General features: G+C 48.5%; 1 protein-coding gene across 1 annotated transcript in view; it reads left to right on the top strand.

Annotated features, from left to right (window-relative positions):
- ITGA10 (integrin subunit alpha 10) overlaps window positions 1-23738 on the top strand; it is a 92729-nt gene that overhangs the window by 61179 nt on the left and 7812 nt on the right. The window contains exons 14-26 of the mRNA XM_015410805.1: window positions 19-222; window positions 1996-2126; window positions 3990-4156; window positions 4278-4420; window positions 7638-7748; window positions 7889-7974; window positions 8836-8977; window positions 11932-12024; window positions 13199-13275; window positions 15534-15623; window positions 18307-18391; window positions 20022-20135; window positions 21166-21264. Coding sequence (XP_015266291.1) covers window positions 19-222; window positions 1996-2126; window positions 3990-4156; window positions 4278-4420; window positions 7638-7748; window positions 7889-7974; window positions 8836-8977; window positions 11932-12024; window positions 13199-13275; window positions 15534-15623; window positions 18307-18391; window positions 20022-20135; window positions 21166-21264 — 1542 coding nt within the window. The remainder of the gene's footprint in view (window positions 1-18; window positions 223-1995; window positions 2127-3989; window positions 4157-4277; window positions 4421-7637; window positions 7749-7888; window positions 7975-8835; window positions 8978-11931; window positions 12025-13198; window positions 13276-15533; window positions 15624-18306; window positions 18392-20021; window positions 20136-21165; window positions 21265-23738) is intronic.

The following is a 23738-nucleotide window of genomic DNA, read 5'->3' as shown; positions in this document are numbered from 1 at the left end:
AATCTCTGTCTTTTAAAGCCACTCCTGTCTTTTAATGGGACGCTCCACGCCGACCCAAAACCTCAAGATGCTCGTTTTGGCTACTCCCTGCTGGCCGTTCCTGACCTTAATCACGACAGCTTTAATGATGTGGTGGTGGGTGCACCACTGGAGGATAATCACCAGGGGGCTGTCTACCTGTATCACGGGTACCGCACCACTGTGCTGCCACGCTTCAAACAGGTGTGTGAAAGCTGTGTTAACCAGATAGTGGGTTGTCTCTGTGTGGGAGCGTGTGGAAAGATGAGTTCTTATCTCCGTTAGCAACCGGCCATGCCTCCTTTGTAAGATCTGAAGAAGCTATGCTCTACCCTGACCTTCTACTAAAACAAAAATAGCAATGAATGTTGCTGACTATAGTGCTGGAAGTGGAAAAGTACAAAATTACCACATTAAAATCCAAACAGGAGTGATACAACAGCAAAGATCCCCGCATTCTGAAACACTAAGTATAAGCAGCAGTTAGGGATGCCAGACTCCAGGTGGGACCTGGGGATCCCCCCCCAGAATTCCAGCTCATCTCCAGAGTACAGAGATTCAAATGGGTGTTCTGGAGGGTGAACTCTATGGCCTTGTAGCCCACTGAGGAGGTCCCTGTCCTCCTCAGGCTCCACCCCCAAATCTCCAAGAGTTTCCCAGCCTGGAGCTGGCAACCTCACCCCATCGCTGGGCCACCAATGGCCAAGGAGGACCTGGCAACCTTAGCAGCAATAAAGAATCCAGGCCGTTAAGAATCCTTTAACCCATCGAAGGCAGGATAGTCAGCGAAGTGACTCTACAGAATCCCACCCGTCATGTTTATTGTTTTAGACTTCTTTGTAGTAAGCCACCTTGAGTCTTTTAAGGTCAAAGAGTATACAACAGTGGTGGCGAACCTATGGCATGGGTGCCAGAGGTGGCACTCAGAGCCCTCTCTGTGGGCACGCGTGCCATCGCCCCAGCCAGGCCCAGACCATCATTAAAGTGTCGAATTCTCTGCCAAATAATTTTAAGTAGATGAAAGCATTTGGGATTGCTTTCCTTACTTTGTTTGGATCATCTTAAGTTAATGTAGAAATAAAGTTTCTAAAGTAAAACCTCAGTATTCAGGTTAAATTGCCGTGTTGGCACTTTGCGATAAAGAAGTGGGTTTTGGGTCGCAGTTTGGGCACTCGGTCTCTAAAAGGTTCGCCATCACTGGTATACAACATAACTAAAAGGCAGCTGAATAAAATCACACATGTTGCAAAGCTGATGTGAAGCTGGTTTGACGTGTACAGAATGCGATACAGAGTTTTCCCAGAAAGGAATGCAAGGAAAAAAGTCTAAATCAAAGTGAAACAGGTGAAAAGAGTGAACAGGAAGAAGATGACGTTGGTTGAATTCACTCCATAATGGCTATTTGCGCTTCCTCAGGGGCAGCTCAAAGGGATGAATGGATAAAGGGATGGATAATAAAGGAGTGAATGGACAGAGCAAGCTTTGCCCTTCCCTCCTGGGCTTCAGGCACGCTGTCCTTCCTTTTTGGGCATCTTTTAAAAGCACCGCAGGAGCGTTTGTGCATTTGTCCATTCCTTGTCAGTAGGAAGAAACGGAACATTCTTTCAGAGCAAAAGCTGTCTAAAAACAAAGGGGGTGGTGCTTTCTCTAGGTGACATCGCCAGGAGATAGATTCAGGTGGGTAACTGTGTTGGCCTGAAGCAGCGGAACAAGGTCAAGACCAACAGAATTCTCTTCAAGGTATAAGCGTTCATGTGCAAGCACATTTGTCCAGGTGCAGTCACCAGGCGAGGCAGCCAATCAGTGCCGTGCTCATCCAGCTACTGCTTCGTACATGAAGGACCCCCCCCAAAAAAAGTTTAACTCCAGAGAGAACTCTGTCTGGATCGCAGTGAGGGTGCTTCCCGAGTGAATCTTGCTGCTCTCCCAGTGTCCCCTCTTAAAGTCTTCACCCCTTTGGTCTGTCCTTTCCGACAGCGAATTGAAGCAGCAGGGCTCCGCCGAGGCCTCACCTACTTCGGCCGCAGCTTGGACGGGCAGATAGATCTGGACGGCGACGGTCTGGTGGACCTTGCCGTGGGCGCTCAGGGGGCTGCGCTGGTCTTGAGGTGAGTAGCAGAGAGCGGCTGAGAGTGGGTGGAGAGACTCTGCAGAGCTTTTAAAAGTAACCCTCGCGGCAACATGGACCACATAAAACGCCCGTTCAGGGCCAAACCAGGGGTGCAATAGCCGCCACCAGTAATAGCAGCTCCACATTTCCTTCTCCCATATATATCTAGGGAAAGAAAACCTGGGGGCCTGTGTCTTTGCGGGCAGCTGATTCAACCCCCTGCAAGGAGCAGCCAATCAAGTAAAGCGGAGGCACTCTGGATGCAGTGATGTCACATAGGGTTGCCAGCTTTGGGTTGTGGAATTCCTGGAGATTTGGGGGGGGGGTGGAGCCTGGGGAAGACAGGCTTTGGTGAGAGGAGGGATCTCAGTGGGGTTCGATGCCACAGAGTCCACCCTCCAAAGCAGCCATTTTTTTTCCTCTGGGGGAACTGATCTCTGTCATGGGGAGACCAATTGTAATTCCAGGAGATATTCAGGCCCAACCTGGAGGTTGGCAACCCTAAAAATTGTCGCATCACAAGGCAGGGCCAGTTCCAGATTGGGGGGGGGGCTCCCTTCTCACCCACGTGTCCCCACTACCTGCCTGTGCATCCCTCCCTGCCGTGCTCACAAGATCCTCCGGCTGCCCATGCTCCTCCGGCTGCCCATGCTCCGCCTGCAGCCCTTTCCCTGGTGGCACTGGGCAGCGTGTGCAGCTGGTCACGTGGGTGGTGGAGCACTCACAAGTGAGCAGGCAGGGAAGTGGCATGTTGGGGGGTGGGGTGAGCAGCAGTGGGCCTCGGCAGCTGCCTCACCTGAGAGTATGCCAACAGCCCCTTCACCAGGCTTCTTTCACTAGTTGTCACAGAGGAAATTTGGTGCTGTTGCTTTTGATAGTAGCCACGCGTTCCTCGTAATGTCAGGGTCACCCTCGTCCTCTGTTTTGCAGTCAGGCCCTGTCAGGTTTCCTCTGAAGTCCGTAAACACAGGAAGCTGCCTTATACTGAATCGGACTCTGGGTCCATCACAGTCAGTACTGTCGACTCAGACTGGCAGCGGCTCTCCAGGGTCTCGGGCAGAAGAGGTCTTTCACATCACCTGCGGCCAGATCCCTTTTAATCGGAGATGCTGGGGATTGAACCTGGGGCCTTCTAAGGCTCTACCACTGAGCCGGAGCCCCTCCCAAGCCTGGGCTGGTAAAGGCTTGGGGCACAGGCTGCATCTTGGGGCTAGGAGCTTGGGACACAGATGTTGGAATCATAGGTGCAGGGAATGTGGATGAGACCCTTATGGCTCAGCCTTCCTGAGAACACGTGCAAAGGCGTGCAGGTGAGGAGTCCATAGGAACAGGTGCCTCGAGAAGGACCAGAGGTTATTATAGAGCCTCAAGAGGAAGAGCAGAGTGGTACAAATTCTAGGGACGCACCCAATTAATTGACATTTGAGGATATAGTTCCAACTTACCCATATTTATTCCTTGCCAGTGAAACAGCAGGTGTCAAAGCAGGTGGACGTCTCTCTTTCTGTTTAGTGATGATTCACTTAGCCTCACTCACTCACTCAAGCCCTCTTCACACATTACAGTCAACCTGCATGTACGTGCATGTGCTTGTTTGTAAGGAAGAGCCAAGGTGCATTCACTTTACAAATGAAACCCGGGACTAATAACTCTTGGGTTTCAATCCCACATTCCCTGGACCAGCTTTGAATGTAATTTGAGAATTACTCAATGCAAGTATTGAAAAACATCAGGTATACCCTATACATGGATTGTGTGTGTGTGTTTGTGTTCGCTGTAACCAACGAGGATTCTGTCGCACCTTGTGTGGGAGCTCTTAAGTTGTTGTTAATTATTCTTTTCTTGTTGCCGAGGGGGTCAGGTCGAGGAGGATTGTGCAGGTAAACGCTTCCATTTCGGCCAACCCTTCCTCTATCAACGTCATCCAGAAGAACTGCCACAGAAATGGCAAGGAGTCTCTCTGCGTCACGGCCGACATCTGCTTCAGAACGTCTTCCCGCTCTCTGGGCAGGAGGGACAGCCAATTTAGTGAGTACTTCTGGGCCTGCTCTTGGTGGGTGGCAGTGGCGATCTCCCTCGGTGAGCCTCATGATTGGCTGAGTGCTGGTCCCGTGACTTAAACGGCCTTCACCCACTTGCTTGGTCCTAGGTGTAAAATTCAACGTCTCCCTGGACGACAGGAAGTTCAGGACAAGGGCTGTCTTTGACGACACCTCCCAGAAAGTGCTTCAGAAGAGAATTCGGGCCACAGTGGGCAGGGCGATGTGCTCGACAGTCCGTTTTCACATGATTGTGAGTATGGCACACTTCACTTAGACCCTTTGCGTGGTACACAGAGCTGCCAAGTGGACAGACCAGTATAACTGTGGCCAGAATGTTCTTTTTCTGGGTGTGTTTCCAGAGCAGGAAGATGCGAAGCAAACCAACTAGGGCGTTTTTTGCAAAAATCCCCCTTTCATTTCACTACATTAGAGGTAGGAACCCTGATGAACTGACACAATCATACTTTAGTCACTCTATGAGGAGAGTCACTGGAAAAGACAATAACGCTAGGAAAAGTTGAAGGCAGCAGGAAAAGGAAGAAGACCCAACACGAGATGGATGGACTCAACCAAGAAAGCCACAGCCCTGTTTGCAAGACCTGAGCCAAGGCTCAGGCCGTTTTGGAGGTCATTAAAGCACCATAAGTAACTTGACAGCCCTTAGCAAGCACAGGAACCCTGCAGCTTTAAGAGCTGCATCAAAGAAGGACTGAGCTCTGATTTTCCCCTGTTGTTTCCTTCCCTTCTATAGTCTCTGACTGTCCCTGTTTCCCAGGGTACACGTCCCAGTTTCTGATATCTGCCCCAGTAAATCACTGTTCCTATTTTGTCTCTCTTCCACTTTGGTGTAGTGGTTAAGAGCCGCGGACTCTAATCTGAAGAGCTGGGTTTGATTCCCCATTCCTCTTCCACATGCAGCTGCTGGGTGACCTTGGGCCTTTCACAGTTCTCTCAGAACTCTCTCAGCCCCACCTACCTCACAGGGTGTCTGTTGTGGGGAGAGGAAGGGAAGGAAATTGTAAACCACTCTGAGACTTCAAGTGAAGGGCAGTATATAAATCCAGTCTCCTTCTCCTCTCTTCTTCTTCTTCCTCTTCCTCCTCCTCTTCTTCATATTTAGATACTTATAATATTTAGATATTTATTCCCTGCTTTTCTCCCAGTTCTCGGGGGGAGAAGGAGAAGAGAATCCTCAGCAGAAGGTATTCAGGCTGGTACAAACTCCTCAAATGGCCCCTGCTCTCTGGCTCTTGCTTGGGTGCAGGAGGAACTTTGCCCACACCGACAGTGTGAGCCAAGCCAGAGTTTATCATCAGCTATCATAATACGGAGCCACCCCTGTAGTACTCCAGTATGGGCAATAATGACCAATCTGCCATCCCATCGTTTTCAGATTTTATTATTTTAATCATTTATTTTAAAGCATTACCAGGCGTCTCGCGAAGGTGTTTGACAATAGGGGTATGAAAGATAAGCTTTGTCAGAGTTCAGTTGCTCTTTCATAGCAAACTTATCAGAACTTGTGAAAAAGAGCAAACTAGGACTGAGTTAATTGAGAGCAGAAAGGAGCAACCAATATGATCAGGGAGGTGGAACACCTTCCCTGTAATGAAAGGAAGTTGTGTCTTTTTAGTCTAGGAAAAAATATGACTGACAGAGGGACAACACGGTAGAGGTTTATAAAACTATGAATGGTGTACAGAGAATACACAGGGAAAGATTTCTCTGCTTGGGTGGCCCCACCTTGTGTTTCAAAAAATCTGCAAGGGGGAGTCATCCAGGATGGGGCTTGTAGAAAAATATAAAAACTTTAAAAGGAGGAGTGGGGGAATTAAAAAAAAACTCTGGAAAAGTAAAAGGCGATGATGTTTGCACTTGTGCAAACAGAGGAGGAAGGAAAGCAATGTGTGGGTGCCTGCTATTTCATGACCCCACCAGGAGGGGACCAGAGGAGAAGACAGGAAGGGGGGGGGGGCTCAGGAGAGGGAGCGGGAGGGGGGAGAGGACATACATGGGGAGTGCAAGGAGAGCCAGAAGAGGATGGGGGAGAGGGGAGGCAGCTGAAGGTGGGAAAGAGCCAAGTGGGAAAGGTCAGTGAGAAAAAGGGAAGGAAGCAGGGGGCTGCGTGGCAGGGGGAAAGGAAACAGGGACCCCTGGGGCCAGGAGAGTAGGGGCATGAGTGGGAGAAGCAAAGGCGGCATGAGGAGAGGAGTCTGCAGATTTGGCTGTGGCCACTGCTTCAGGTGGCTTTTAAAAGAGTTCCTGGAGAAATCTGTCCGTAGCTCTTCACCTCTCTATATATACATTTACAGCACAACCCTAAACAGAGTTGGGGGCAGAAAGTGCCATTAAGTAGCAACCCGCTAACGGCAGCCCTATAGAGGTGTCAAGGCCGGAGACACGAAGAGAGGTGGTTTGCCATGGCCTGCCTCTCCGTAGTGGCGTGGGACTTTCTTGGTGGTCTCCCATCAAGTAGTAATCAGGGTTGGCCCTACTTAGCTTCTGAGAGCTGGTGAGTTTGGCTAGCCTGGACCATCCTCCAGGTCAGGACATTAAGCCTTGTAGCTGAATGGAGCTTCCATGTTTCAGAGGTAGGCAGCCTCTGAGCAAGGGTTGCTGTGGGCAAAGAGCAGTGAAAGAGGGCTGCTTTCCCGTCCTGCTTGTAGGATTCCCAGAGGACCCAAGATGCTGGAGCTGATGGACCTTGGGACTGATGTTGCAGGGTTCTTATGTTAGTCCCGGAGGTGGGAATGAACCTCGTATACCATCTAGCCCAGGCGCCTGCTCAGTGCAGGCAATTCACTACAAGACCACAGTAGGGTTGCCAGACTCCAGGTGGGGCCTAGAGATCTCCCAGAATCACAGCCAATCTCCAGATGAAAGAGATTCGTTCCCCTGGAGAAAATGGCTGCTTTTGAGGGTGGACGCTATGGCATTATATACCAGTGAGGTCCTTCCCCTCCCCAAACCCCGCCCTCCCCAGGCTCCACCCCCCAAAAATCTCCAGGTATGTCCTACCCTGGAGCTGGCAACTCTACGGGGTGTTTTAAAATTAACTTTTCACTGTGGGCAGTTAAAAAAGAAGTTGTGTAAGAAGGCTGAAGTGGCAGGGAAACAGCAGAGCTGTATTATACAATCTCACAACATGTTCCTGTTCCGAGGCACAGCTGCACAGAGCTTTAGGGACATTCGATTGGTTTCCTGCTGCCAGTCAACGTGAGGGGTTGGTGCTGTGGCTTCTGGCACAACCAAGGTGCATTCTGGGAGTGGGGAACAGGGAGAGGCCCCATGCCCTTCCTAGGAAACCCTGCCTTGCCTATGGAAATCCCCGTGCCAGGATACAGAGATGGTACTGCTGGCATTGTTATATTTTCTACCCTTTTGGAGCGATCTGCCTTGAAGCATGAGAGCTTGCCGAAACACATCGGGTGCTGGCTAACAATCCCGGGTTCATTTCTCCCTTGCAGGACACTTCGGATTACCTGAGGCCTGTTGTGGTCATGGTCAAGTTTGCGCTGAACGATGCTGAGCCAGGCCCTGTACTAGATGAGAAATCAACCACTACAGTTAAGAAGCTAGTGAGTATGCATGCGTGAGAAGGGCCCCGTTGCTTGTCACATTTGAGGCATGCTGGAGTTGGCCAATAAACCTCCTCCCACTGCCTCCATCATGCAGTGGTTTGCATCCCACGGAATCACCCCGGTTGGTTGCTTTCCAGATCCCCTTCTTCAAGGATTGTGGAGAGGACAATGAGTGCATAACTGATCTGGTGTTGCAAGCGCAGATGGATGTCACTGGATCCAGGTAGGAGTCAGATCCAGCACACACACACACACATGCATATTGGTTGTGAAGGTGCCGAAGGGCAGGGAGAGGTGACGCTCATGTCATGTGAGATCAAAGCCACAGCAAATTCCAGGTTTGTATGCATGTAGGCAGGGGTCTTGTTGTAGAAAAAGAGCTGCCGGAGCTCATTAGCATAACTCATTAGCATAACTTATTTGCATATGCCACGCCCCCTGACATCGCCGGAAGTGACAGAAGGCCACACCCCCTGACATCACCGGAAGTGTGTCAGAAGGCCCGGCTACTTACCCTCCTGCTTCATCCTCATTCCCAAACGGAATGAGGATCGAAGCAGAGGGCGGGGTAAAGAAGGGGGCGGGGCTTCACCACGTGACCGCCCCGCCCCCTAGAGGTTCTCTTCCGGAGCTCCATACCTGAGAGCTCCCCCCCGACTAGAGCCCTGCATGTAGGTATACATGTATGTAGGCCCTTTATGAAGAGTATGGATGCCTGGGCCAGGAGTTCAGGTTGGGACTCATCCAGGAGCATCACCTCTTCTTGCAAGCCAAAATGTTATTGGGCTTTTCCACACTCTTCCTTGCTTGTGTGCCCATATTGCTTTTTTTTTTTTCTTTTCATACATGTTTTGCTCCCTCTAGTGGTGGCTTCAATATTACATCACTGTATCCCTGGAATATTTCCCCGCACATTTAAAGTGGAGTGAAATACTCTGGAAATAACAGTGATGTAATATTGAAGTGACCACTAGAGTGAGCAAAACATATGTGGAAAAGAAAAAACCCCCATGAAGCAATATGGGCACACCAGTGATGAAAAGAAGAGTGCGGAAAAGCCCATCGTCTTCTCTCCTCGTTCCAGGCAGAAGCCTCACGTGATCCGTAAAGGGAAGCGGAAGGTCTCGGTGGATGTCCTTTTGGAAAACAAGAAGGAGAATGCCTACAACGCCAGCCTCAGGCTCTGGTTTTCCAAAAACCTCCACTTCTCCAGCCTAGTGCTTAAGGTACGGTGGCCCTGTTCCTGGCTGGTATTTTACATGGTTAAGAACAGAGGAATGGAGGGAAAACAAGGAAGCTACTGGGCCAGCGATGGGCTGCCTATTAGGCTAATGATCAGCTTATGCTGGAATTAATGTTGTTAGTCTTTAAGGTGCTACTGGTCGGACTCTGGTTTGATTTTGCTACACCAGACTATCGCAATTACCCCTCTGGAATAAGATTCACAGTGGGAGGGGCCGTGGCTCAGTGGCATGCAGAAGGTCCCAGCCAGGTTCAATCCCCAACACCTCCAGTTAAAAAAAGGGCCAGGCCCAGGGGTCATTTCGTAGAAAAAGAGCTAGGGGAACTAATTAGCATAACTCATTAGCATATGACACACCCCCTGACATCAGGGGCCCGGCGGTGGACCTGCAAGGCCAGCGGGAGTGCGAGGAAGTCCCGCCAAGGCCCTCCCTGGCCCCAGGCAGGCAGGGGTGGGGAGAGGCGGGGAGGAAGCAACTTACCCTCCCTCTTCTCCTGCCTCCTCCTGGCTGAATGAGGGCTGGAAGCGGGGCGGCTGGAAGCAGGGGGTGGGGCTTCATCATGTGCTCCGCCCCCCTGCACCTCACCCGGGGGAACTGTGTTCCCCCGCGTTCCCCCCCCCAAAATGACCTCTGGCCAGGCCATAGGTGATGTGAAAGACCTCTGCCTGAGACCCTGGAGAGCTGCTGCCAGTCTGAGTAGACGAGACTGACCTTGATGGGCCAAAGGTCTGATTCAGCTTCACACATGTTCTTGTTGTTACTGGAATGGACTTCTGACACTATTCAGCATGGCTGTTGCCCGAGGGTTAAAAGTAGAGCTGTAGAGCTTAGTCCGTTAATGTTAGAGTAATCTATTTGGAACATTTGATCAATTTATAAGGTGCCTCTGATTAATCTGGAGACAGATTTTTAATTTTTTTGTTGTGTTAGTTTCAATACAAATTAAATGCAGCAGTTTGGAAGTGCCTTCTTAAAAAGAGGCATTCCCTCTTCTGTGCAAAGAAAGAGGGAACTTTCTCTCCTTAATGAATTAGCCATGCCATAATCCCAAATTTTAAACAATCTAACTTCTATGACTCTATCATACATTCAGATCTTAGCTGTACATCACTGCCACCAGAGCCAAGAATTTGCTGGGAATGTGAAATGCAGTGATCAGAATAAATTAAAATAAAACAATACATATTGTTTTCAGTCCTCCTGATCATCCTTGTGAACTATTCCTTGAACACAGCAATATCCGGAGTGAATCTTGAAGCAAACATTCAATCGTAATCAGTCATAAGATCCCTTCGCAGGTTTTGTCCAAGGATTCTTAACCTTTGAACATCACACCAGATGTGTTTGAAATTTCCTTTTGCAGCCATTCACGACCTTTCCAACAATCACCCCATTCATCCCCTAGGAATAGGTATACTGGATGGGTTCAACTCCCCCTGAAAGACCACGCTCGTCTTTGGAGTCATTTCCATCTTTGTAACTAGATAAGCAAGTGGCAACATTAGCCAAGAGTACTTTTCACCATCTTAGGGTAGTTCATCTTGCAACAGACATCCCTGGAAAAAGCAGGCCTGGGGCCACTGCCACACATCCAGGGTGGACTACTCAACACTTTCTGTGTAGGGGCAGCCCTTGAAAACGGTTTGGAAGCTACAGATGGCGCAGAATGGGGTGGCTGGAATGCTAACGGGTACCCACCAAAATGAATATAATCCTCCAGAGAAGCTCCAACTGCGCTAGCTTCAAATTTGTTTCTGGGCTCAGCTGAAGGTGCTAGTTTGGACCTTTAGAGCCTTTTAATGGCCTGGGTTCAAAGTACTTAAAGGACCATCTTTGCCTTTATGAACCTGCCTTGGTGTTAAGATCAGCTGGTGCTTCTGTGTTGCAGGAGCCTGCCTGTCAGAGGTAAGGTCAGCAAGGTCACCGGCAGCAGGGCTTTTACAGCTTAGCCCCCCCCCCATCAAGTGGTGGAATTTGCTCTGCATAACAGTGTGGCCCTCCCAGCAAAATCTTAAACTGTATCTTTTCCAGGATGCCGTTGATGTTTACATCAGTCTGGTCTTGGCGGGAGTTCTTTTTAATGCCATCCTGCTTTTTGTGAAACAGTGTGGTGCAGTGGTTTGCATGCTGGGCTAAGAAGGGGGAGAGCTTAGGCCAGTGGCTCTCTTTCGTACTGCCCTACCCCATAGGGCTGTTGTGAGGAAAAAATGGAGGAAGATAGAATCACCTATCTGGAGATCCTGGGAGGAAAAGGTGGATTTAAAAAAATGTGCTGCTTTAATTCTGAGTATAGTTATTTAAACCTTGGTGCTTTGAGTTGTACACTTTGAGCAACTTGGCTTTATAAGAAGACCTACTTTTTAACTCACCTGTTTGTATCTTGATCAAGATGGGTAGCCGTGTTAGTCTGTCCATCGCAGTGGAAAAGAGCAAGAGTCTGGTAGCACCTTAAAGGCTAACAAAATATGTGGCAGGGTGGGAGCTTCCATGAGTCACCGCTCACTTCTTCAGATACAGCAGTGACTCACGAAAGCTCGTCCCCTGCCACAAATGTTGTTAGTCTTTAAGGTGCTACCAGACTCTTGCTCTTTTCTACTGCTTGTATCTGTTATTCGTATCGAATACATGTTGCTTTTAGATTTTTATATGTGTATTTTTATTTATTATTGCATAACCCTGTTTGAGTCTCCTTTCGGGGCAAAGTAGGACATCTGTTGCCCAAGTAAGTATGGTGCTAAGCAGAGTTATACACTTCTGATTCCACGGACTTCAATGGACTTAGAAAGGTCTAATTCCACTTAGGACTGTGCCCTGTAAACGGTCCTCATTCCCCGTGCGGGTCGGATTGGATCTGGGTGGCACCATGCAGTTAGGTTCCTCAGCTGCTCACCCCAAAGGCTTGCCACGTCAGCTCCGTTCTGTCCTTTCCTCCACAGGGCGAGAACCCGGTGAAGCTGGAATGCACCACCCCATCTGCCCAAACCCGTTCCTGCAGCGTCGGCTACCCCGTCTTCAGGGCCTTGGCAAAGGTGAGAGGCCTGGTGAAAAGCATGCAAACGGAGAGTGATTTCAGCAAAGCGTACTTTATTCTATCTGGAACAAGACAACTTTGGCTGGCTTGCAGGCCGGATTATATCCCCCGAGAAACCGCCACCCAAAACACCCCCCTACTTCCCTATAGGTTATTTACAGTGGCCGAGAGTCCCATAGGCTCTCGGCCGGGAACCTAGCCCCCTGATTGGAGCGGGCTAGAATATGCATAGTCTATTGTCTCTTGGAGCGAAGCTCGACGTTTGTCTCTGGACTTGTCTAGACTGGATACATTACACCTGGCCTTCAGGGTCCTCTGGCCACGAAGTGCCTTTTCAGCCAAAGTGTTTTGTAGGCTGTTATGAGGATCTGCACCTTGTCCTTCTGTCCAAATATGGCTGTTTGAAAAAGAAACAAAATTCTAAAAGCATATTGGAGGGGGAGGGGGGGTGCTGGAATAACCAGTCTGTAAATGGAATGGCAGGCAAAGGTTGTTATGGGGCTAAATGGTGTCTTAGAGACGCTTTCCTGAATGGCCAATGATGTAGATGACCAGTCGCCAGGAATCCAAATGTGAACCATGTACAGATTTATGCCAGGGTGCGCCTGTGTATATTTATTACTACTTGTGAGATCTTGCATGTGCCACTTCCTAAGAAATGACTTCTGACAACCAGTGGTTGGGCTGCAGAAACCTTACAGATTATCAATCAACACGTTAATTTCCAGTTATGTTCCTTTATTGATCTTTTGCTTTGAAATTCCACATTGTTTGCTCACCCTAGTCTAGAAGTAAGGAAAACACAAAAGAGGTTTCCATGAGTGTCCATGCTGTGGAAAGAGAAGAATTTTCCAGCCTCTCTCGTGATGCTGCTAGTACACAGGGTCACCCAAGGCCCATTGATTGTCAGGACATTTGAGACAGCCTTTTTCGGAAAACCGATGGGACTCAATGGCCACTAACTTCTAGCTTGGATTGTGTAAAAAAATGAATCTGGTTTCGCCAACTTGACTTGGTCTCTACCTGTCCCTGATAGGGATAGCAGAAGAACAGAGAGCCCCCCCACGTCCCAGAGGTAGACAGCCAGCTGCTGGGGGCAAACAGTGGGATGGGGTGGGCATCACCGTCATGCCCTTCCCTTCCCCGTAGCAACCTCTTCGGTTCTCTTCCAGGTGGCCTTTCTCCTTGAGTTTGAATTCAGCTGCTCTTCCCTTCTGAACCGAGCACACGTGAAGCTCACGGCCAGCAGGTGAGAACTGGGGTGGAGAAGACACAAGACAAGAGATGATTGGGCAAAGTAAGGTGGATGTGGCAGGCCCTGATGGAGATCTATACGGAGGCCCTTGTCAGAATACTAACGGCCAAACTAAACGTTACAGTTTTAGAGTTGTTCCCTGCAGCCGCACAGCAATTTCACCAGAGCGGCTTCTTAAGAAAGGAAAAGAAATGGTGTAGTACAAAAAATATACTGGTATGGAGTTATTTTCTCAGTTTTGCTGTTCCACATGCACAGATATTCCCCATGCAACAGCAAAACTGGAGATATAATCCCCCCCAGAATGTGGTTTTCATGCGGGAAAACAGGATTTTGGGGGGAGCAGGAGCCCTTCCTCCCCCGTGGCACTGTTTCAAGCCCATTTGGGCTGTCCTTTTTTTTTCTGTTTAAGAAGCAATTCCCCACAGCTGCTATGAGGCTGCACGGAGCACAAGTTGGATCTGGGGAACCCGGACCTAACTCTTTAAAAACATTCTGTTTGGCCCTACGGGACACCATCAGATTTACGCTGCACCTATTCCATTGTGATTAAAGATATAAAATTAGGCATGTGCATATGCTTTAAGGAAAGATAAGTCTGACTTGACTAGACTCAGGGTGACCCTCCCCAATCCTATTCCAACTTTCTATTAACTGAGGGTGGTCCCCTCGAGTGTTTGTCTCCAGTACTGCATGCTTATTAGCTTTTTAATTATTATTATTAAACTGCTTTATGTGTCTGTTTGCATAGAGCCTTTTCTTTTCTTCCAAAGAGTTTGTGGTCACTAAAAATACTAGTCTACAGGACAGGTCCAAGCTCAACCGGCCTGTTGGCGAACCGGACCATGGGACCTGGAGAGAAATACCATGTGCTTCCACCAGGGGGAGCTGCTTTTCTGCTCTTTAACTCCCTTTCGTCAAATAACTCTCTTGCGGCAGAGTTGAATGCGTACCCTGGCCCGGACACAAGCAGCCCAAAGAACACCCAGTTGTTCCATATTAATGAGTCTGGAATGAGGCTGTGGAGGTGGGATTGGTGCAATATCACACTCAGTAGGGATGCCATGTCCGGCCTGGGAAATCCTGGGAGATTTGGGGGCTGTGCTTGGGGATGGCAGGGAGCTCAGCGGGAATGCAGTGCCACGGAGCCGGGGTTGGGCCTGTGGGCAGCTTTGGGATTCCAACACAGCGTGGTGGGTGGGAGCAACCACAAAATGGCTGCCACAGGAGGCGGAGCCAGCCACAAAACATCAGGGAGTGAGGATATGCATACATCTAATAGTAGCTCTTCAGCATTTCAGGCAGAAGATGTGGTTAGCAGGACATGAACAGTATTGCTTAAAATATTTTCTTGCATGCATACAGCTTTTAACCTTCAGTCATCCCAGGATGATCCTTGTGCTGTGGGGAAGCTGCTGCCAAAGCAGTTTTTAAACATCTGCCAAGTCAAACTGATTTCTGTAGTCTGGAGATCAGTTGCAGTCCTGGGAGACCTCTAGCCCCATCTGGAGCCTGGGAGCCCCACACTGACGTATTGCGTACATTTTCATTAACTGACATCCCTGCTGTTTTTTACCCTTACCTCTCCCATTCTTTGGAGCTGCGGTGGCTCAAGTGGTTAAGACGCTGAACTGCAGGCTGTGGAAGGTCAGTAGTTCAGGAGTTCTAGACCCGGGTTGCCGCATGACAGAGTGAGCTCCCATCTCTGGTTCCAGCTCCTGCCAACCTAGCAGTTCGAAAGCAAGAAATTGCAAGTAGATAAATAGGTACCACTTCGGTGGGAAGGTAAGAGCGTTCCGTGCACCTTGGTGTTTAGTCATGCCGGCCACATGACCACGGAAACGTCTTCGGACAGCGCTGGCTCTTCGGCTTGGAAACGGAGATGAGCACCGCAACCCTAGAGTCGGACTCGACTGGCTTTCGAGCAAGGGAACCTTTACCTTTTTACTCCCATTCTCCCTCCCCCCCGATTACTGTTTTCTCTCACTGCAAACTTTATATAATCTTCTCCATGCATATTGTTTTCGGGAAACAAAAACATGGATGTTCTGAGATTGAGAAATCTACAGTGTTACGCTATAACCCAACACGGAATCAAATTTGCTTATGGCCCGTGCACTGCGCTCGGTGATGGATTGGCCCTAATCAAATCCCTTTTTTTTTTTTTTACAATAAATGTGTTCCCACCCCAATCATAACAGGCAATTTTTTAAAATTGTGATCAACTTCACTCTTCTTTCCCTCTCCCACAGTGACAGCCGCGAACTGAACGAGACCCTTACAGACAACACAGCACAGCCCATTGCTTATGTCCGGTACGAGCCTGACCTTTTCCTGACCAGGTAAGCTCCTCTGCGGGATGAGCTGCTCAGGACCTCGGCCTGACATGTCGTCGCCTTGGAAACCGGCACAATGAGTTGGCTTCCCTCAGGCTGTGGGGGTAACCCAGAAAAAAAGGGGGTGGCACCCGTCTGCAAACCACACACAAAAATGAGAGAAATGGACCTTTACAGCATGCCAAAATGTTAATGAAATATTTCTTAAGGGCTCCAGTTTGTGTGTGTGTGTGCGTGTGTGTATTTGTGTTAAATGCTGTCAAGTTGCTTCCTGTGTTTGTGTTAAATGTTGTCAAGTCACTTCCAAATTATGATCGACTTATGATGACCCTATGAATCAGTGTGACCTTCAAAACGTCCTGTCGTTAACAGTCTTGCTCAGGCCTTGTGAACGGAGGGCCCTTGTGGCTTCCTTGACTGAGTCCATCCATCTCATGTTGGGTCTGCCTCTCTTCCTGCTGCCTTCACCTTCTCCTTGCAGGATTCTCTTTTCCAGTGACTCTTGTCTTCCCAGTTTACAGAACCTTTCCACATGTCAGTTTTGTACTAGCATTCTCATGGAATGGAATGGATTTATAAAAGATGTTTTAAAAAAAACCTTTAAAACCGTGTTTGAAACCCTTTTGACGTACCCTTGTTTCATCCTATGGCCCCTTTCAGATGGCCTTTGTAATCTGTTTTAGTAGCAGGTTGCTAATGGATTTTTTGTGTCAGTTCAGACACGACCATTTTAGCAACAGGCTGCTCACTGATTTTATTTATCTGTTCCTACAAAACCACTTGTGTCCCCTCGGCAAAGTGGGGCTGAGCCATTTTTGAGGGAAACTGCTTTCACCTCTTTGTTGAGCTTCTGAATCGCTGTGGTGGGCTGTTTAAAATGTCCATAGCATTTCCTACAATGCTGCCATTTCCCCTGCCCTTTTTCACCACACAATCTTCCTTACCCTTTCCCCAAAAAAAGTTCTAAGTTGAGCGCTATAGTGTCCCTTTCCCCAAAAAAACATTCTAAGTTGAGCGCTATAGTGCTAAACTGATATAGCCCTTCAGTGTTACAGCAGCACCACTGAGATGTCTTGACTGCATTGAGAGACTATTGCTTTAGCACTATAGTGCTCAACTTAGACTGTTCGGGGGGGAAGGGTGAGGAAGATCATGCAGTGAGCAGCACAGTTTGAAATGGCTGTAGCGCTTCAGAGACGGCTCATTAATGGGACGATGTTTGCTGTGTGAAACCCCTGTCCCTGTGTTGCTTTACTCAGAACCGGGCCAACAATGGATAGCATCCGGTTTAGAACGGTAATGTGAAAGGGGTCTGTGTGTGTGTGTATGAGGTCCTTTTGGATGTTCTTCTCTGTGTGTATGAGGTCCTTTTGGATGTTCTTTTATGAACAATTTTTGCTTAATGGATGGAAAGGATGCTGGTACTCTGCGTTCTGCACTGAAAACGTGGTGTACTTTAAGGAATTCCTTAAATCACCATTTTTAGGATCTTTTTGAGGATCGCCTCTTCGGTTGTTTATGGCTGGAGAGGGGCATCCCTGAAGTACTGATTTGGGAATGGGATCCATCATGGGGGAAGAAGTTGCACGATGGGGTAAACTGCAGAGAGTGCAACAGATGGCCAGGATGAGAGATGCTCAAAGCCATCAAGTGTTGCCATTGGCGATGCATCACCAGCTGGGGAGCTAAAACGTTCCATGTTCAGAGGCAGTCAACCTCTGGATCCCAGAGCCAGGCAGCAACATCAGGAGAAGGCCTCAGCCTCTATGCCCTGTTTGTTGGACCTGCAGCAGGGCAGTTGGTTGGCCACTGCATGAGACAGGATGCTGGACTAGATGGACCACTGGTCTCATCCAGCAGGGCTCTTCTTAGGTTCTTAACCTCTAGCCTGCTCAGGAATAAAGGCCTACTCAAGTCACACGTGTAAAGTTGAGAGGGGATAGAATGAGAAATGGGGGTGGCTTCCTGAAGAAGAGATTTGTTCCTTGTGCCAACTGGAAGAGTTCATCTGCATCTGCTGTTGTATATTCACCTGAATCAGGTGGTGTAAGGTTGCCAACTCCAGGTTGGAGGATTTCTGGAAATTTGGGGGTGGAGCTAGAGGAGAGCATGATTTGGGGAGGGGGAGAGAACTCAGCGGGACATCATGCCATGTAGTCCTGCCTCCAAAGCAGCCATTTCCTTCAGGAGAACTGATCTCGGTCATCTGGGGATCAGTTGTAATTCCAGGAGATCTTCAGGTCCCGTATGGAGACTGGCAGCCCTGAATGGGAGTGGAGTAGGAGGTCACTGGCAATCCCACCAGTAACCTTACGGGATCAGCTAGAAGTAACCTTGGGCACTCAGTAGATCTCCTGATCCCCCATTCCACTGCCCACCAGCAAGTATCTTCAATGCGCTGCTTCCTACTGGCCAACCCTACCTGCCAGGGATTATCCATCGGAGCCACAGCAATAAAATGTACACCTTAAAACTTACTGTCAATTGTAAATGTAACAACAGAATGCCTGTAAACATATATATATGTCTTTCTTGGCGGTGGGGGGAGGAGTACACTTTTTGTTTTGAATCATGGTGGGGCCCAGGTTCTTTGATAGAGTGATTGGTGGGATAAGAATGATTCAGAGCCACTGGCCTAGGTCATGTAGATGCCGTCCCATAGTTCATTGGGCTTATTTTCTCCCTTTAGTGAATCCACGCTGAACCGATACGAAGTACATCCTGTGGGGACCTTTCCAAGCGGCATGATCCCAGAGTTCAAGACAACCATCAAGGTAATGGGACGGGAGGCAAAGGAAGAGGTTGTCTGTACGCCTTTAACAGCTGCACAACGTGACACGATATAGCTAAATGTATTTTTAACCTTTCCTCCTTCTCAGAGGTGGTAAAAATACCAAAAATACTTTGGGCTGTAGTAATACAGGCAGGAGGGAAGGAGGCATGGTATTGCCCAATCTCGTCAGATCTTAGAAGCTAAGCAGGGTCGCTACTTGGAAGAAAGACCCAGGGCTGGCCCCAGCTTATTTTGCACCCTAAGCAAGGATCCCTTCTGGTGCCTCCCCCCCCCCATGCGCCCACCATGGCTCGGACCCGTTAATTGGATCTGTACCCCGGACCTCCCGTTCCCCTGGCACTCATGCTCTTAACACTCACTTTTGCTTTTGTAACTGTGCCTGCTTTTCACATCTGGCTTCCACAAAGGAACACTCTGCAAAGAAAGGCACTCGCAGTCGCAAACAACCTCTGCTTCTCACTTGCCTTGACAGTTCCTTGCTGGGGTTGCCATAAGTCAGTTGCAACTTGAGTGTCCTTATGTAATAGCCCCCCTACTTAGGTTCTTCTTTGACTTAGCTGAGTGACCCTTCTGTGCCCAGAGGGCTAAGTTCTTTGGTGGAATTGGCGTTTGTATCATCAGAAAGATCATAACATGTTTAAAACTCAGTAGTGTTTGCAGCTGAACCAGGACAGCGGTGGGGTGGGTGCCAGTTTCGCGCCCCTAAGGGCCAGCGCGCTCTAGGCGTGTGTGTGCCAGTTTGGCGCCCAAGGCGAGTGCCTAGGTTGCATAGTGAGCGAGCCGGCCCTGGAAAGACCACCAAGGAAGACTCTGCAGAGGAAGACAATGGCAGACCTCCTCTGCTTCTCACTTGCCTTGAAAGCCCGAAGCCCCTTGCTGGGGTTGCCATTAGTCAGCTGTGACTGGAGTGCACTAGACACAAAGTACAGGTTGTAGGTGGAGGCCTGTATATGATTCAGTCTTCCTCCATACAAAACAATCCCCTGCATCTAGAATGCTAGTGTGTCTGGAAGCATTTCTAGCCTATATGTTAGCTTTCTAACTGCATGGGAATTTTTTTTTTTAATTTGGAAATGCTTTCAAGTCAAGTGTATTCTAAAGTGGTACATCTTAGACACAGTTTTACCTTGAGGCCTATGAAAAATGTGAGAGAACGAAGGGTGGTTGTTGCAACTGTTAACAACACACATTACAAAACGGGAACATTCTTAACCCTTTGTGATGCTCCTGGTATTTGTCACTTGAAAGGATGTTTGGGTTGATTACGTGCTTTAAGTGTGGCGGTGATCTTGGGGTAGCACTTGGTCTTTTTTTAAAAAAAACACGCCGCCAGCCTTCACCTTAAAAAAAAAATTAACAGTTCATCAGTGAGGAGAATGTGAATTTGTTTCTTTCTGAGAAGCTAAATTTTGAAAATGCCTACTTAACTGTTTTCCATGTTTCTCTAATCAGACTCTATAATCAAAATGTTGAATATGAAATATCAGACTCCTTTATGTACAAAGTTTGAGTTCTGGCCCGATTTTTTTGATTCTAACCCTTTTCTCCCTGGGGTTTTCTGCCCCATTGCCAATGCCCGCTTTACTGTACACAGTCCTTGCTTGTTTCAGGTGCAAAATCTTGGCTGCTACACTGTGGGGAACCTCTCCCTTGTCATGGATCTTCCCACCACAGCCTATCAGAACAGCAAGTTCCTCTCAGTCACCCGCATCATTGGGGACAACGTGAGTGCCCTTAACTAAAGCCCCCCCACCGTTCAACACCTCCTTTCTTGCAGAGGTTTTTATTTATTTGTATTTCTTTGGAAGAGCTACACCCTGACTTTTGACTTCAACAGCACTTGGAGTCAGCTGAGAACATTCGAGTGCCCACTGCAAAAAAAATCCAATTAACACTCCCTTTGTTGTTGTTGTTCAGTCGCGCAGTCGAGTCCCGACTCCCTACCCCACCAATTAACATCCTGCTTGATTCAGTAGGATTTTTTTTAAAAAAGAAATCTCTTTGAAATTAAATGTATGCTTTCCCTACCTTTTTGCCCTCCTATGATGAAAATTTCCTCTCCTGGATGGCCCAGCCTAGCCCAACTTCGTCAGATCTTGGAAGCTAAGCAGGGTCGGCCCTGGTCAGTATTTGGATGGGAGACCTCCAATGAAGTCCAGGGTTGTGTCACGGAGGCAGGCCATGGCAAACCACCTCTGAGTGTCTCTTGCCTTGAAAATCCTACAGGGTCACCATAAGTCAACTGTGTAATTAACTGTGTAATTAACACAAGGCATTCACTGCCACAAAGGGTGGTGGTGGCTACAGGCATAGACAGCTTCAAGAGAGGATCGTATAGAGCAGAGGTCCATCTGCGGCTATTAGACACAAGGAATAGAAGGGACACTCTGTCTGGGGCAGGTGATGCTCTGTATTCTTGGTGTTTGGGGGGGCAACAGTGGGCCTCTGGAGTTCTGGCCTCGCTGGTGGACCTCCTGATGGCACCCACTGTGTGACACAGAGTGTCGGACTGGATGGGCCATTGGCCTGATCCAACATGGCTTCTCTTATGTTCTTATGTGATTTGACAGTAAAAAACAATGATGAAAGTAACAAAAATATATAGGGGGAAAACAGGCTATTTTAATATTTGCACAGGCTATTTTAATATTTGCTATATATATACCTGTCCTCTTATCTCATGACTTCCAGATTTACTTAGGCTCACAGGGACCCCATCAATGTGTGTTTTTGTTGTTGTTTTTTAATTCCAAGGTGACTTGCATCTTTCAAAATCTGACTGAGACAACACAAAGTTCAGGCGTTGGTGTGATTCGTGTTCATCCAGAAGAACTCATGCACGTTGAGAAATTGGTGCGTCCAGGTGGCCAGGACAGCCGGAGAACTTCCAAAACTGGAGCTGTCCCTTCTTTTCTTTCTTGTCCACTGCTCTGAGACCTGGGTCTAACAAATAACAGATGAGCCCATCTTAGGCTACAGGCAGGGGCAGCGGGCTCAAGCCCCCTTCAGGATTTCCCAGAGGGGGCAATGCCCTTTGGTCTCCTGGTGTACAGAGTATCCAGTATATGACTGGTGTCAGTGTTCCCTCTAAGCTGAGTGAATGTGAGCTAGCTCACAGTTTTTTAGCCTCCGGCTCACACCTTTTTGTCTTCGCTCAGGAAGGAGGGCTCCAAAGCAAACTGATTTATGCAGCAGCCAAATTGCTCGCTTGGAACTTGAATGCCAGTAGCTCACAAAGCAGAATTTTTGCTCACAAGACTCCACAGCTTAGAGGGAACATTGACTTGTGAGTGTTGGTCTCAGACTGAAGAGGCCAGAGTTCAAGTCCCCACTTAGCCACAAAGCACACCATGTGACCTTGGGCCAGTCCCACACTCAGCCGAAGTTGTGCGGAAAAGAGAGAGGAGAAGTATTTCCTCTTTATTTGCTGCTTGCAAGAAGGAGTCCAGGTGGCCAGGACAGCCGGAGAACTTCTAGAACTTGAGCTGTCCCTTCTTTTCTTCCTTGTCCACTGCTCTGAGACCTGGTTCTAACAAATAACAGATGAGATGGTAAACTTCCTAGTGGGCCCATCTTAGGCTACAGGCAGGGGCAGCGGGGCTCAAGCCTCCCCCCTCAGGATTTCCCAGAGGGGGCAATGCCCTCTGGGCTCCTGGTGTACAGAGTATCCAGTATATGACTGGTGTAGTTGTTAGAGTGTTGGTTTCAGACTGAAGAGGCCAGAGTTCAAGTCCCCACTTAGCTACAAAGCACACCATGTGACCTTTGGCCAATCCCACACTCAGCCTAAGTTGTGTGGAAAAGAGAGAGGAGTATTTCCTTTCATACATGAATGAAATATGTACTCAGATTGGCTCAGTGAGGGAGTACATGACATCTTTCCTCTCCTCTCACAGAGACCTCTTCCTTTGACTGAGATTCAGAATATTCCGAGTGGGGGGGAAATTACATTTTTAAACCACATGATTAATTGTTGATGGCCTATGGTTTTGGGAAATCTAAACAATTCCTTATTGAAATGACTTAATTTAAGTTACTAAGTGTGGGCCTGGACTAGGTTCACCCTGTGCCTCCCCCCCCCCCCAAAAAAAATTCAGAAGTCTACGCCCCTGGCCACAGGTAAAGTTTCCCTGAAAGTTCACCTGATAGAACGTTTCCCCATGCCAAATAAACAGAAACCCCACATGTGCATGAAAAATAGCCTTGTAGAGGCTTCTTCCTGCTACTTTTCTAACTGGCTTCCCAAGTGTGTCCCGGGAATCAAAATCCAATACTGTTGTCAGTCAATCAATTTATTAAAAAGTCAGCAGTGGATATTCCCTGGAGAGGGGATTCCTAGCAGCAGCTGGATCCAGCCCCCCCCCCCCCCCCGGGAAAAAAAAAAGATGAGTGTACATCAATCAGATTCAGTTTACTATGGGGGGAAAACACAACTGGAGCAAAATAAAAATGTCAATAAAATGATCCTGGTACTGTGAATATAAACTCCCGCAGTTATTGCCTCTGATAGTGAATATGAATCAGTGCTATGCCTCATTAAACCAGGAACTGTTCTGATGTCCTCACATTCTGTCAGTTTCCTCATTCCAAAATTAAAAACATCATCGCCCTCGTTCCCAGAACTTGATTTGGAGGCCTCTGTCCCTTCCAACTTGACATCCTTGTTTTCTCCATAACAAAGTTTGAGTCCGGTGGCACCTTTAAGACGAACAAAAGTTTTATTCAAGGCATAAGCCATCCCTTCTTCAGAAGTGGGTGTGCACACAAAAGCTCATACCCAGAAGGTTGCGGTCACACGCGCCAGAAAAAACAGGGGAAACGAGGCTATTTCCTTCGGAGCAATTTGACCCACAATTGTGCGATCACACAGTCCTTGAAAGCTGCGGGCACAGCCCACCACTGCATGATCAGACCAGGCCCAACCCCGGGGGAGTCGGGGGGGGGGGTTGCCGTTTGTTTTCAATGCACTTAAACGAGGAATCGATGAATCGCCTCTCCGCACTGAGGGCTCCCTACGGAGTTTGCGATGATGCACATACTGAGAAGGGAGGGGGGGAACAACGGCATGGAGTCGGGAAGACCTGATCAGACCATCCCAGCACCATGAGATCGCACTGGATCGATCAGACAGGGGAAAGTCCATCCATGGCCCATTGCAACCCGCTTCCTACCGGATTTTCCCCAGTGTCTTTTAACTCCGCTTCTGTGGTGGAGCAGAACGGGTTGCCGATGGCTGCAGGGCGCTTCCCAGATGATGTTGTCTGATCACGCCCTTTAAATCCGCCTGGCATTTGCGCCTATGGGGGGGGTGTCTAATTGTGCCTATG

This window comes from Gekko japonicus, unplaced genomic scaffold (genome assembly GCF_001447785.1).
Source record: "Gekko japonicus isolate JY-2015 unplaced genomic scaffold, Gekko_japonicus_V1.1 scaffold42, whole genome shotgun sequence".
In the NCBI taxonomy this organism is placed as follows: Eukaryota; Metazoa; Chordata; class Lepidosauria; order Squamata; family Gekkonidae; genus Gekko; species Gekko japonicus.
This window is presented reverse-complemented; position numbering and strand designations above follow the sequence as displayed.